Source organism: Mastigoproctus giganteus, chromosome 1 (assembly GCF_048544385.1).
Source record: "Mastigoproctus giganteus isolate SK-2022 chromosome 1, ASM4854438v1, whole genome shotgun sequence".
NCBI classification, from domain to species: domain Eukaryota; kingdom Metazoa; phylum Arthropoda; class Arachnida; order Uropygi; family Thelyphonidae; genus Mastigoproctus; species Mastigoproctus giganteus.
In genome coordinates this window covers 245,842,413-245,858,818 of record NC_143575.1, presented here as the reverse complement: position 1 = coordinate 245,858,818, position 16,406 = coordinate 245,842,413, and the positions used below count along the sequence as shown (strand labels likewise).

At 40.8% G+C, this 16,406-nt stretch overlaps 1 protein-coding gene across 1 annotated transcript in view; it reads left to right on the top strand.

The window, feature by feature from the left end:
• kl-2 (dynein heavy chain 2, axonemal kl-2) overlaps window positions 1-16,406 on the top strand; it is a 1,174,416-nt gene that overhangs the window by 978,154 nt on the left and 179,856 nt on the right. Inside the window, exons 63-64 of the mRNA XM_090369487.1 lie at window positions 408-552; window positions 3,016-3,215. Coding sequence (XP_090225613.1) covers window positions 408-552; window positions 3,016-3,215 — 345 coding nt within the window. The remainder of the gene's footprint in view (window positions 1-407; window positions 553-3,015; window positions 3,216-16,406) is intronic.

The following is a 16,406-nucleotide window of genomic DNA, read 5'->3' as shown; positions in this document are numbered from 1 at the left end:
ATTATTTTATTTGATAATAAAGCATATTTTAAATGAAATTGTTATGATTATACCATATCTGTTGTCACTCTTTATACATGCACTTCTACAGGTTGATTCAAAAGTCTCCATACATAAAAAAATGGCCACTTTTTTAACAAACTGTTAAACACATATGGATGTATCCTTTTGTAAAAGTGCCTTTCTGTGCCCTTACAGAAGAGTACCTAAAAACAGAAAAAAATAAATTATTCCCTATGTATGGAGACTTTTGAATCACCATGTATATTGGAAAACAGTAATTACTTAATATAGGTAAAGAGTAGAGGGAATAAAAGTTGAATGAACTATAAAAAACAGTTTGTCAATTTTTGTACTCAAATTTGTACTCAATTTTTGTACTCAATTTTTGTACTCAAAAATTTCAGATTGTTAAATGAGGCACAGGGTTCTTTGCTGGATGATGAAGTTCTGGTTGAAACTTTGAAGAGTTCCAAAGTCATATCAACCGAAGTAGAACAACGGTTAATTGAAAGTCAAGATACAGAAGCTAAAATTGATGCTGCCAGAGAGGTAAATAAAAAAATATTTATGCCTACATAACTTTTGTAAACCATATTTAGGAAAATTAGGAAATATATAATCTGCATGTGAACATGCAGATTATATAATTAATCTACCTTAGGAAAATGGAAAACATTACTTGTAAATAGCACAAGATGGTAAAAAATATGAATTTATTTACAAGAATAAATTAGTGCCTTCAGGTTTAAATGCAGAGTTTCTTCAACAAAGGAAAATAATCAAATAAAATAAAATATATAGGAAAATTGCAACATGTAAACGTATAACAAAACTTATTCATTTACTTTTTTATCAACATTCTGCATAGCTGTTTTGTTTCTGGGTTTTGTTTCCCGTATGTATTTTATTTTATTGTCTGTCATTGCAATAGAAGTTTAGTATTTATTCTCAAAATTTCTTATTTATTCTGTATATTATATGTTCTTAATGTATGTTATTTTACACACACACACAGACTCTCTCTCTCTCTCTCTTTTGTGTCTAACATGGGGGAATGTTCAAAATGCTAATGGCGTGTTTTTCTAAAATAATTTTTTACAAATGAATTTAGTATGCAGAAACATGTAAACTTATATATAGATATTCAAAATTGTTAAAAGGCATTAGCAAAAATTTATAAAAGCCCAATTTTTCAGATAGAGTATCCTCTTCCCCCCAGTAGCTTAGGAACTCCTTGGCATTGGGGCAGGTGCTAAGGGCACCTCTGACAGGCCACATCAGTTTCATACCAAGCCATTTCGGCACCCGTGGCTAGCTGACGAAATGGCACCCTTAGATTATGTCCCATTAGGATGAGAGTGGGGGGGGTGTGAAAATAAATTTTTGCCAAATGACATGTTTTCAGAGGGTGATTTAAGCCTGTATGCATCCTTAAATCTGAGTACATGTCAATCTATTTGCTGTCCAGAACGTAACTTTGAATGGACCGATCAGGCAACCACTTCATCTGCACACGCTCTAATGCATAGCAGTTTCCAATTTGTGCATTGTGTATATTCTACGATACTGAATAAGTTAGAAGTTATAAATAATGTGTGTATAGTGTTTTTGTGCTTGCTATATAAACAGGTAATCATGAATGTAGTGATTTATAATTTAAATAAAACAACAAAAGTCCAATTAATTTTGACATGCCACCATCATAATCCATTCATTATATGGAAAATTTTATTTGTTCTAGGGAAACTGTTTTAAATAGGGAATTCGAAAAATTCACTGTAAAGACACTTGTTAAACAAAGGTCTAAATGTACTTATTTTTATTTATTATGATTTTATCAATTATCGAAAAAAGGCACATAACCATGAATTTTCCAAGGGTGCCAAAAACCTGGCTACATTTTCCCCCATCCCCTGTGTTAATACCAGAAAGCAAAAATCCTGGTAGTTAATTCATATCAAAGTTAAAAAGAATGAATTTTAGTGTACTAACCTCATAATGCCTAAGATCATTGTAGAGCGTGCCAATGATATTAAATTTAATTATGATTAAAACTAAAATTAAATGTTAAAAAAAATGTTATTTATTATGCTAAAATAGAAACACAGAATTATTGATATTTATTGTATTAAAAGAGAAAAACAGCTATTTGTAATTTTTGGCTGTCCTTCATACTTGCCATTTAGCAGCTAGTACTCTGTACCATTTCTTTCAGCTAATAAACTCAGCTGGACAGGTATTTCGAACGAACAGAGGGGTGAAGTGGAAGTGGTTATTTTTATTTATTTATGTTACTTTTTTTTTTTTTTTTGGCTGATGCTGCATAAGCTTGCTTTCTTGCATCAAATGCCTCTACTAATGCTAATGCTAATGCTAAACACATAAGCAATACTCCATAATTCATTTGACCTATAGAACCTTCACCTCACCTCACCTCTGCATAAACTCCTAAGTGTAGAACATGTGTTCTGGAAAGACACTGTCAGAAAGAAGAATAAAACAAATAATTTCATTGTCCTATGAAGTTTATTTTTTTTATAGTGTGCAATAATTTTTTACCTCTGAATTTAATTTTGTCTAATTCCCATTATAGATATGTGTTGATAAATTAAAAAAGGGTGGAGCATATGGAGCTCGATCCAAACATACACAAGACTACTTATTTATGTAGCCAGGTGGGCAGGAGCAGCAGTGCATAGCACACACTTCTTGATTAGACCAGGATTCAAGCCTGTGACCACCAAATATGGAGGATACAAAAAGGTCAGGGAACCACCGCATATCCCCGGAGCAATATGGCCTTAGTTGCTAATGCTCCTAAAAACTAAATAACAAACAAACAAACTTATTTATGAACTTTATAACAAATATTTGTGTAAAAAATTTAATACTTAATAATTTTAATCTATTAAAATGAACACATATAATAAATAATTTCATCTCATTAAAATACTCTTAATTAGTAATTCATATTATTGACTAAAAATGATTTTATTCATATGTTTTTTTCAGGAATATCGCCCATCAGCGTCACGGGCATCGATTTTATATTTTGTTTTAGCAGACATGGCATACGTAGATCCAATGTATTTATTTTCACTTGATTCATATATAGATCTCTTTGTTTCATCAATTGAGAAATCTGCTAAAAGTCCAGACCTTGAAGAAAGAATAAAGAAACTTAATGAGTACCATACATATGCTCTGTACAAGTATGTGTCATATTTTTTTATTCTAATTTACTAGTCCTACAGTGCCATTAGAATTGCTTGTTGTTCTAGACATCTCTTCCTTCTTTTCAAAAATTACTTTGTGAACATACTGTCTATATCTAAACCAAACATCAGCCAGTATCTAAAGCTGTTTCTTGAGGTTGGCACCCAGGGTTCAATTCTTGGCCCCCCCCCCTTATGTGGAACCTTGTTTTCATTGATTGGCTATCTTCTGTCTCTGACATGGCCAATGTGCAAATGATTGCCTTTGCTGATGATCTCTCTCTCTCTCCATCTTAGTATATGGTAACTCCAGGTCCCAATTGAAACAATGGGCCAACTCTGTACTCGGTAACTTGCTGGATTGGACTCTGAAAAATAAATTAAGAGTGTCACCATCTAAAACCAAGATGATGATATTTCACGGAAAACTGGACCACTATAGACCTCCGTTGTCGAGTTTAATGGAGTATCTTTGTCACCTGTTACCACCCTAAAGCATCTTGGAATCATTTTTGATGAAAAATTGTCATTCTTATCACATATCCAGAATCTCTCCAAAAAATTTAAAACTTTTATGGCCATGTTATTCAAAATCTTTTGGCAGGATTGGGGTTTAAAAAAGAGAACTCTCAAAACTCTATACTATACAGTATTTATTCCACTTGTTACATATTAAGAGTAGGAGACCGGCGGAATTACTTAACAAGTACAGGTCACTGTTGAAAAAAAGCTGTGAATTAGGGTTGAATTTGAAAGTGTCTGCAATTCTGCCCAGACGCGATAGGAGGGAGTGTATGATGTGAGAGCCTTGTCGATCAATTCGGCCCTGGAAAGATTGTGCAAGGCTCAAGGGGTAGAATTTTTTTCAGCCTGGTCTGTACTTGTTAACAGGAGAGACTGCTTCTACAGGGATGGGATACACTTAAATAGAAAGGATGCAAGAATGTTTGCTGATGCTATCGAGGCAGTGTTAGGTGGGTCGGAAAACTGCTAGATAAGGGGGATACAAGGACTAATAGATTAACAGTAGCCACTGGCAGAGGTGAAAGTGATTCTTGCACTGCTTCTATTGGAATGAGCCACAGGCTGGAAAATAAGATGCACGATATTTCAGAGACTGCTGGGAATCATTGGGGTACAAGTAAACACATGGGTTCAGTTAGGGTAGCTAAGAAAAAGAACAGGTGCATGTATACTTGCGTATACACCAATGCTAGGAGTTTAGTAAATAAATTTGACGAATTTGAGGTATTGCTCAAAACATCAAAGGCAGATATTGTGGGGATTTCAGAGACGTGGTGTCACACAGATATAAGGAATGCAGAACTGGAATTTGCGGAGTACAATGTCTACAGAAGGGACAGACAGGATAGGAAGGGAGGAGGGGTTATGCTATTAGTTAAGAAATATATAAAATCCAAGGAAGTGAAGCCAGTCGACATTGCTGGACAGAGCAGTGTTGAGTCAGTTTGGTGTGACATAAGCATTGGGAGATCAAAATTGAGAGTAGGAGTGTGCTATAGGCCTAATGACTCTGATGACTATAATAAGAAATTGTACAGGGAAATAGAGTGGGCCAGTAAATCAGAGAGTCTTATAATGGGGGATTTTAATTTCACAGATATTGACTACAATTTGGGGGCTGATCTTCTTCTTCTTCTTTGGTCCTTAGCTGGCAGCTGGGGGAGGCGGTTGGCCACGCAACCAGTATGCTGCTGTAGGTGCCGCAGGGTTTCGGACTTGCTCTGTGATGTTCTTCCATACCTTACGATCCATGGCTTCAGTCCTGGCCTGGTTAAGGTCGAGACGTCGGCTCTTCAAGTCATCTTCCACTTGCTTGGCCCACATTTTCCTAGGCACGGTCCGTTGGATGCTCCATTGGGTGGGTCGTTGTCTCCAAAGGAGTGTGAATGATATTCTGTTCGTGCCCATTCTACATACGTGGCCAAACCATCTAAGCCTTCGCTTCTGGATTTGGTCGGCAATGGTTGGTTGCTGTTGGCATCTGGCGCGGATGGTATCATTAGTGATGCAGTCGCGAAGAGAGATGCCCAAGATCTGCCGCAGGCATCGCATTTGGAATACCTCAAGTTTGTTCAAATCTAACTTGAGACAAATCCATGTTTCCGATCCGTAAAGAAGAATGGGCAGGATCAAAGTCCGGAAGAGTCGGATTTTAGTCTTTGTGGAAATGTTGGTCCTCTTCCACAGACACCATTTGAGCGAGGCGAACGCAGTGGCCGCCTGTCCAATTCTGCTGTGGATTTCCATGGTGGATGCAACTTTCTTCTCCTGGACCAGCGACCCAAGGTATTTAAAGTCCTGCACTTGCTCGATCTGGACGCCTTCGAGATAGATGGTGGCTTGCGACCCATCTGTTGTCAGGGCCTTTGTCTTACCAGCATTGATCTTCAAACCGTATGGCCGGGCAATGTGGGCAATGTCGTAGAGGATGTCCGTGGCTTCAGCGTCGTTACCGGCAAGGATAGCACTATCATCAGCAAACATCAGGTCAGTCACATAGTGATCCTTGTCATATTGTATACCCTGTCTGTTTCTGAATGCTTGCCTCATAATGGCGTCGACCACGATGTTGAAAAGCAACGGGGAGGCTACATCCCCTTGGTGGACTCCAGTTTGGATGGTAAATTCCTCAGATAAATCGTTCTGGATGCGCACCTGGCTGGTTAAACCGTTGTATGCAGTTTGGAGGAGTGTGATGACTTTTCGAGGTACATGTTCAACCTCTAGTAGTTTCCATAAGGCAGACCGGTGGACACAGTCGAAAGCAGACTTAAAGTCAATGAAAACAATGACGGTTCGCTGTCCACACCGGGTCCTCTCCTCCATCAGCTGACGAATGGCAAAGATTTGATCACAGCATCCTCGCCCGGGTCTAAATCCTGCCTGTTCTTCTCGACTGGTTTGCTCGCGATGTTTTTGCAGTCTTGACTGGATGATCTTCATAAAGACCTTTCCGATGATGGAAAGGAAGCTGATGCCACAGTAGTTCTTGCAGTCCCGGTTATCACCTTTCTTGTGGATCGGTACGATAATGGCTTTCCTCCACGTTAACGGAATTTGTTCAGTGCACCAGATGGTTTTGAGGAGTGAGCGTAGTCGGCGAAGCAGTACATCTCCCCCGGCTTTGATCGCTTCTGTGGTGACTTGGTCCACTCCTGGTGCCCTGCCATTCTTCAAGGATTGTATGGCTGCTTTCACTTCTTCTACTGTAGGCTCAACATCAACCATGGAGACCTCAGGGGGGTCGATCGAGAGTGCTGTTGCTGGCGGTCCCTGAGGTGGGTCGTGATTATACAAAGCTTTGAAGAATTCACTCCACCGTTGCAGGCGTTCGGATGGTGATCGCACGAAGGTCCCATCAGCATTCTTGATGTTGTCACTAGTCAATTTGGTCTTTCCACTCAGACATCTGACGGTGCGGTAGAGAGTGCAGTACTCGTTTTTGGATGCCGCCACTTCAAGATCATCTGCCACTTGGTTCCAGTATGCTTCTCTTTCTGCTGTCATTCTTTGTCAGACTTCTCGGTTTAGCTGCTGGTACCGTTCAAAGTCGACCAACTTTGCCTGTTTCCGTTTGTCCACGAGGTCGAGGCCCTTGTCGGGAGCTGATCACTCACACACTAGCAAGGTTTTGTGGATTTATTGGATGATTGTTTTCTACATCAGCATGTTAGGGGGCAACTAGAGGGAGTAATACTCTTGATTTGATTATCAGTAATGATTCTTCATGCATTAAGAATCTGCAGATAAATGAACCACTAGGTGGCAGTGATCACAGTGTTCTGAAGTGGGATTTACTCAAAGAGGTAACTACCATTAGGGGTAAAGGGAAGGGTTATTGCTTTCGTAAAGGCGACTACGATAGACTGAGGCAGTATTTAAATTCTATACAGTGGGACCAACTGATGATGTTACCAACAGCAAATTCAAAATGGGAAGCATTCGAAGAACTTATCTTGGAAGCTACTAGGCTTTACATACCAACTAAAAAATATTGTTCAAGGTTTAGGCCTAAGTGGATGTCAGATGAACTAATGAGACATATGACAGAGAAGAAAAATGCATGGGATACATACAAATTAACACGTCCATGCAAGGCAGGAGGCGCCTCCGTAGCCAGGTGGGAAGGAGCAGCAGTGCGTAGCACACACTTCTTGATTAGACCGGGGTTCGAGCCCATCACCACCAAATACGGAGGATGTGGAAAGGTCAGGGAATGGCCACCACATATTCCTGGAGCAATATGGCCTTAGTTGCTAATGCTCCTGAAAACCAAATAACAACAACAACGGGTGGCGGACTACCCACTACAATATAAAGTGATCCACACAGAGGAAGACAGCCCGTGGGCGGCAGTATTGGTCAGAAACAAGAATATTAACGCAACTGTGCACGGCTTGGGCAGCCTGTGCCCAACTCATCACAGCACTGGGTTCCCTCTACGTGGTGGCTCTATACAGTAGACCGGGACAAGAAATAGAGATCGCCATCAACCACCTACCTACAGAATACCCTGCCAAACGAAAGAATCATAATAGGCACGGATGTAAACTGCCGCTCCCCGCTATGGTATGGCGCTACAGATGATAGAAAAGGGACAGCAAACGGACAGCAGCTTGAGAATTACCTGACAGGATCACAGTTAGCGGTCCTAAACCAGCCACATCAGTTATTGACATTCTGTAACACCCTCTGGGAGGCAACAATTGACATATCCTTAGCCACTAGGAACCTGGCAAACCACGTGGCCGACTAGAGGGTGGAGGAAGCCAGGACCACCTCGGATCACCGAGTTATAACTTGCACAAGAACAATGACAAGAGCAACAACAATCAACCAACGATGCCATGGATATGCAGTTGCCAAAGCAGACTGGCCGCTATTCAAAGAACTACCGACCACAGCGATCACCAGTAACCCACTGAACAGCCCGGACGACCTACTATGGAACTGTCATAGCATAGTTCGGAAACTATCAGTAACCAAGCAATAAGAGAAAAACACCCCCAACTGGGGGCTGTACCCTGGTGGACTCGAGAAATTGGCATTCTCCTAGTGGCAAACAATAAAAGCAAGGAAGGACTTTCAGAGGGTCTGCAGATCATGGCCTGCAAACGGGCCATGATCTGCAGAGACAGCAATATAGGGAAATAAGAAACCACTTGAGACAGCAATATAGGGAAATAGGAAACCGCTATACTGATGCCATTAAGAAGAGCAAAAGACGCTCTTCTTAATGGCATTAGTAAGAAGGGCAAAAGATGCTCTTAGTATCCACAGAAGGAAACACTGACCCCTGGTGCCTAGTCTACAAGGTAGCCACCTACGGAATGCCCAGGGGGAAGGTGAATGCCACCACCAGGACCCGGCAGGTAAACCTTACAACGACCTGGGAGCAGTTGATGGACAATATACTGGACACAATCTACCAGAAACCAGCGGTGCCGATACTACCAGCACAGAGCAAAATATGCGAGAGCAATGCCAGTTACACCAGTCAGGCAATTGAGCCCCCCCCCTTTACCAATGACAAGCTCAGCGTGGCAGCTAGTCGAGTAAGAAGCAAGAAATGCCAAGGTCTCGACATGATTGAGCCTGAAATCTTAAATAAAACTGTTGAAGATGCCTGGAAAACGGCTAACTTAAAACTAACTCCAAAAAACCCAGAAAGCCCAGATGTATATTGACCCATCGCACTGCTCTTGGTAGTAAGAAAAGTATTCAAAAGACTACTTTACAGAAGAATAATTGCCCACTACGGAAAAGCTGGACTCCGTGCCGCAAATCAGTATGGCTTCAAGCCAGGGACCTCGATAGTGGACGCACTGGGAAACCTACTCAGGACGGTGCAAGAACGTAGAAACAAGTACCTGCTTCTCATCTCGGTTGACTTTGCTGGGGCGTTTGACTCACTTTGGTGGCGAAGCGTCCTGGCAAGGTTAAGGGAGGCAGGGGTGCCAACAAACCTATTCAAGGTCATGGACAACTAATTATCACATAGAAAAGTGGAGATCAATTTAGAATACCAAAAGGTCACAAAAGAAGTACCCAGAGGCTGTCCACAGGGGTCGGTGCTGGGACCACTCCTGTGGAATATGGTGTTAGATGAGTTCTTGGTGATGGATCTGGGACACAAGCATTCGCTGATGACCTGATATTGACCGTGGGAGCGGATTCCCGGGCCTAGTTGGAAACCCAAGCAAACCAGGCGCTGCAGCAACTCCAGCAATGGGCTGCAAAACACCAGCTCAAAATTTCACCCATAAAGATCTCTTCAATCATGCTTAAAGAAACCCTGCAATTGCGACAACAACTGCAAATAAAAATTCACGTCACCATTAAGTTTGTAAACCATCAAGCTCTCAGCTGCCCACATCAACACCAGAGCTTGCACTTGTTCATCACGCAACACAGCAGAAACCCCCAAAGCAAAATGCGCTGGTCCCACAGGAACTAGTAGTTGTTGGTGACTCTATTGTCAGGGAAACGGGGAACATGCTTTGTAAAAAGGATAGGAGGAACAGGACCAGGGTATGTCTGCCAGGGGCGAAGGTTGATGACATTGTAGAGAGGATATCATCTTTTAAGGGCACAAAAGGTGATAGTACACGTTGGCACTAATGATTTCAACAGCAGGAGAATGCTGTTGTCACTAGCAGTTGGCTAGTGACATTAGTGCCAACTGCTGTTGTAATCAACAGCAGTTGGCACTAATGATATCACCAGCAGAATTACTTAACAAGTACAGGTCACTGTTGAAAAAAGCCGTGAATTAGGGTTGAATTTGAAAGTGTCTGCAATTCTGCCTAGACACAATAGGAGAGAGTATATGATGAGAGCCTTGTCGATCAATTCGGTCCTGGAAAGATTGTGCAAGGCTCAAGGGGTAGAATTTTTTCAGCCTGGTCTGTACTTGTTAACAGGAGAGACCTGCTTCTACAGGGATGGGATACACTTAAATAGAAAGGATGCAAGAATATTTGCTGATGCTATCGAGGCAGTGTTAGGTGGGTCGGAAAACTGCTAGCTTAGGGGGATACAAAGACTAATAGATTAACAGTAGCCACTGGCAGAGGTGAAAGTGATTCTTGCACTGGGTTGTGTTAGGGTAGCTAAGAATAGAAACAGGTGCATGTATACTTGCGTGTACACCAATGCTAGGAGTTTGGTAAATAAATTTGATGAATTTGAGGTATTGCTCAAAGCATCAAAGGCAGATATTGTTGGGATATCAGAGACGTGGTGTCACACAGATATAAGGAATGAAGAACTGGAATTTGCAGAATACAACATCTACAGAAAGGATAGACAGGATAGAAGGGAGGAGGGGGTTATGCTATTAGTTAAGAAACACATAAAATCCAAGGCAGTGAAGCCAGTTGACATTGCTGGACAGTGCAGTGTCAAGTCAGTTTGGTGTAACATAAGCATTGGGAGATCAAAATTGAGAGTAGGAGTGTGCTATAGGCCTAATGACTCTGATGAGTATAATAAGAAACTGTACACGGAAATAGAGTGGGCCAGTATATCAGAGAGTCTTATAATGGGGGATTTTAATTTCCCAGATATTGACTGGAATTTGGGGGCTGGTCACTCACACACTAGCAAGGCTTTTGGGGATTTATTGGATGATTGTTTTCTACATCAGCATGTTCGGGAGGCAACTAGAGGAAGTAATACTCTTGATTTGATTATCAGTAGTGATTCTTCATGCATTAAGAATCTGCAGATAAATGAACCACTAGGTGGCAGTGATCACAGTGTGCTGAAGTGAGATTTACTCAAAGAGGTAACTACCATCAGGTAGTTACCTCTTTGAGTAAATGTTAGGGGTAAAGGGGAGGGTTATTGCTTTCGTAAAGGCGACTACGATGGTCTGAGACAGTATTTAAATTCTATACAGTGGGACCAACTGAAGATGTTATTAACAGCAAATTCAAAATGGGAAGCATTCACAGAACTTATCTTGGAAGCTACTAGGCTATACATACCAACTAATAAATATTGTTCAAGGTTTAGGCCTAAATGGATGTCAGGTGAACTAATGAGACATATGACAGAGAAGAAAAATGCATGGGATACATATAAATTAACACATGACACAGAAGCCTATGATGGATACAAGTTGATCTGTAACCAAGTTACAAAGGAGGTTGGGCAGGCGAAGGCAGATCACAAGACATCATTGGCAAGGGATGCAAAGAAAAACCACAAAGAGTTCTTTACTTATGTAAACTCTAGAAGGAAGGGGTTGAATCAGATTGGTCCACTTGATATCGATGGGTCAACTGTTGATGATCCTGCTCAGGTAGCTAACAAACTAAATGAATATTTTGCATCGACATTCACACGAGGAGTTATTCAGCGAGGGGACTGCCAGAGGTGAATTCAACTCTGGCAGTAAGCTAGAGAATCTTGTAATAACTGAGAGTAAAGTGGAGGAGAAATTGTTGAAGATAAACACAAGAAAGGCACCTGGGGTGAATGGGATCTATCCACTTATATTAAAGGAGGCAGCAAAGGAAGTAAGCAAACCCTTAGCCGTAATTATGAGAGCTTCCTTGGACTTGGGAGGTACTCGCAGACTGGAGATGTGCAAATGTGACCCCAATTCACAAAGGAGGATCAAAGGCTGACACAAGTAATTATAGACCTGTGAGTTTAACTTCTGTTCCAGGAAAATGAATGGAGGCATTGGTTAAAGAAGCACTGCAGGATCATCTAGACAAGACTTCAGTTATAGCTCGGGCACAGCATGGTTTTGTTAAGGGGAAGTCTTGCCTGACCAATTTGATTGGATACTATGATGCAGTCACAAAAGAACTGGATGCAGGGAATAACTTTGATATTATATACTTGGATCTTAGAAAGGCTTTTGATACTGTTGCACATGAAAGACTGCTGCACAAATTGGAGCAGTGTGGCATTGGAGGCAAATTGCTTCTATGGATAAAGGGGTGGTTGAGGGGGAGAAGACAGAGTTGTAATCAATGGACACTGCTCATCGTGGACTAATGTTATTAGAGGAGTCCCTCAGGGTTCAGTGTTGGGTCCATTATTATTTTCTGTATTTATAAATGATATTGATGGTGGTATATCAGCTTAATATCCAAGTTTGCAGACGATACAAAGGTTGGCAGGGTTGTTAAGGACACTACTGACACTATGCTGCTGCAACAGGATCTGGAAAGGTTGAGCAGATAGGCTGAGATGTGGCAAATAAAGTTTAACATTGACAAATGTAAAATACTACATGTGGGAAACAGCAACCCCAGAGCAACGTATCAACTCTGTCGTACTACAGTGACAGTGGTAGAGAATGAAAAAGACCTGGGGGTAATTATGCAGGCAGATATGAAGTTCTCTGAGCAGTGCAGACGGGCTGCAAGAGTAGCTCATGGTGTCTTGTTAATGATATACAGGAATTTTTCTAGCAGGGATAAGGAGGTGCTTATTCTCTTGTATAAGGCAATGGTCAGGCCACACCTTGGGTACTGTATATAGGTCTGGAGGCCTCATTTCAAGAAGGATGTAGAGCTGCTGGAACAAGTATAGAGAAGGGCAACAAGATTAGTGAATGGAACAAAGTTATACTCTTACAAAGAAAGGCTTAAGTTTTGCAAATTACAGTGTCTGGAGACTAGGCACCAGCGAGGTGATCTGATAGAGGTGTATAAAGCCTTGAATGGTTTGAGCATGCTCAATGCTGATGGGATTCTTCCTCTTGCTCAGGATAATCACCTGAGAGGGCATAAATTCAAATCGAGGAAAGACAGATGTAGGATTGATGTGCAGAAATTTGCCTTTAGCCAGCCAGTAGTTTGTTGGTGGAACAGACTTCCATCCCTTGTCGTGGAAGTTGATTGCCTAAATAAATTTAAGGATCAGCTGGACAGGTATTTCGAATGAACGGAGGGGTGAAGCGGAAGTGGGTTTTTTTTTTTTTTTTTTTCCTTTGGCTAATGCTAACTAACTTAAGTACCTAGGTGAGGTCTTGGACAATAACCTCTCGTTCCAGCCGCACGTAAAGTACATAAGAAAAAAATCAGGAGCTATTCTGCACTGGTAGCCAGAGTTACTAAGAAAAATTGGGGACTCAAAAAAAGAACCCCAACGCTATATTACAAGACAACGTTTCTCCCAGCAATTACTTATGCCTCAGCAATTTGGTTCCCAAAAACTGCATTGCCAGTGAATAGAAGAATTCTGGACATGATCCAAAGGACCATTCTTTTAACTACGACGCATGCGTGTAGTACAATGAGTACCCCAGCACTGCAGGTTCTCACTGGACCTCTTCCTTTGGACCTGGAGGTCATTTGCACAGGTCTGCTATACGTGCTGTCCAGAGGAATAGTGGCCACACATCTGGACTACACAACTGACCCAGTGAACAACCTAAAAACAGTAAAAACTAGACTACAGACCCAGCTGCTAAAATTATGGCAGAGAAGATGGACGGAGACCACCAAGGGTGAGATAACCAGTAGATATCTACCAGACCTCCAGAAAATCTACCCAGAAGAGCTGACCTGGTACTTCCCAGGTTATCATTTGACATCTCTAATAACAGTACACTCACCCTACAATGAGAAGCTGCATGGATTCAGACTCACTGAGGACCCCAACTGTACGTGTGGTGAGACAGAAAGCTGGAATCACCTAGTGTATGAATGCCCACAAGATGAAGACCTCAGAAGGATACTTATAACAAAAATAAGATACCTACTAAAAGTATTGGAATCTCATTTCATAGATACTGAGGATGAATATAGAGCATTATCCCAATTCGCACAAGACCTCTTCGTCTGGCCAAGGACATTAATCACCATTTACAGTGACTGACATCAAGTACCACTATTGAGACACCAGCCAGGACAATGTAAGGGCTGAAACTAAAGAGGAGGGACACAAGCACAAGGGCAGAGCTTGCCCCATGAGTGAAGAAACTTGAAAAGAGAAATGCAGCGGTAGCTGCCAATAGCCATATGGCAATCTGATGAGGGCATTCTAGCCCCCTTCACCTTTACACCTTCTTCCTTGGGGGGGACGTTTTCGTCCTTCCCCTCCTCCACCCTATGTCTTCTACTCTGGTGGGGCAGGGGCATGCCCCACTGAAAACTGGGGTTTCTTACTCTATTGGTCCCATATTTCTACCTTTCTCCTCCGACAGTCTTCTGCCTCCCCCCCTCTCTACCTATACTCTAGCGAAAGCCCTACACACCAAAAACTTAACGTCTAAATTACCTTACGCCCATAACTTGGCCTAGCAAAACTAAGCGATTCTATCCCTACGTCGACGAATTTCTTTCTTCTCTCTTTTTTTTTTTTTTTTTTTTTTTTTTTTTTAAGTCCTAGCCACCGAAATCTCAGGAAATTAAGCGTCAGGACTTGCCAGAGTGAAAAGAGTGAAACTGAGTTCCTGGTCTGCCTCCACGGGATGTAAGTGGGGCAACGTTGGGCCTCAGTAGGGGCCCAGCGGCTAAATGACCAGATGAACAACGGTACAAGGCATCACACATATACAAAGTCCATACACTTTTAAATCTGTGGCTTTTCCAGTCAACTGGTTCACCCACAATGTAAACTATGTGGAGATGGGGGAAACCCCTGGTGCCGTTTGACCCTAAACACACTTTAGACTTTATACGAGGAGCTTTCGACCATGGTCACGTTTCTATGTGCTCTGGTTATAAAAGTGATTATAGTGCTGATATCATGGATTTACCATTCGCCAATGATTTGAACTTGAAGAACTAAACATACTGGATCACCAGGTGACTTTATGTGACATTCTGGGTAGATTTAATGAATTTATGTGAGTTTTTTTTAAATTCATATATATATATATGATAGTGTTGTGCTTGTATGTAGCACGTATGCTCAATGCCAATGTGCCTTCATGTTCGGACACACGTTTTCTCTCGCTGCCGAATTTCTGCTAAAACTATACGGTTCAAGTGCTTTAAGTTTAAATTGTGTTCTCTCAAGAAGATCTACAGGAGACTAGGCACCTGTGAGGTGATCTGATTGAGGCCTTGAATGGGTTGAGCATGCTGAATTCTGATGGGATTCTTCTACTTGCTCAGATTACGGACCTAAGTGGGCATAAATTCAAATTGAAGAAAGACAGTTGTAGAATAGATGTGCAGAAATTTGCCTTTAGCCATCGGGTGGTTAATTGCTAGAACAAACTTCCATCTGTCGCTGTGGAAGTTGATATTTTAAATAAATTCAAGGAATAACTGGACAAACGTTTAGAGGGAATGGTTGTGTGAATTTTTGTTTTTTTTATTTGGCTGATGCTACATAAGCTCATACACTTGCTTTCTTGCATCACATGCCTCTATTTCTATTACAGTTAAATTGATTTTTCATTAATTAGATCTACTCCAAATTAATATTTTGGAACATTTTGAAGTAAAAAACAATGAGGGTTCAGATTTCAAATTATATTACATATAGGAATGCAAGAAATTAGAAATTTTTATTTTTTTTATTGAAATCCAGTTTTTATGTTTATATGCCCTGAATGATTTTGTTTATTTTTTGTAAATTGTTAAAACTTCAGGTCATTTCTAATGCATATATTAATTTTTATAATTGAATTTAAGTAAGACATGTATCTTTTACATTGCAGCATTGAATTGCATCAGTCAGTTTATGGTACCCTTGGATAAAAACACCAGCAGTTAGTTCATCTCAACAGGCTTTCTGCAAAATCTGAGTTAAAGTTTTACAACCTCGAAAAGCTAGTTTGAAAGCTCATAGTATTTTCACTGCATATATATATAGTACAGTATTTGGTAATGAAGTACTCCATTTGGTAATAATTTTTTAAAAATTTAGTATTTATATTTTCCAGTCACAACTTGGAAAATCTGCAACAGACATGGCAACAAGGAGTGCTATGGTGCTTTCAGGTGGACAGTTGGTCATTTTCTTTCTCTTTTAGTGGGTGTTATTTCAATGCTGCAAAAATTTAAGTTTATAATTTTTCTTTTTTTAATAATCTTCCATAATGCTTTTATTCAAAAAAAAAATCTAACAGATGAAGTGAGATCATTTCAGAAAAGGTGGATTCATCAGTACTTTTTTGTTTCTGCAAAAAAGAAACCATTGTGTCTAATGTGTTCAGACTCTATCTGTGCATGTAAAGAATAT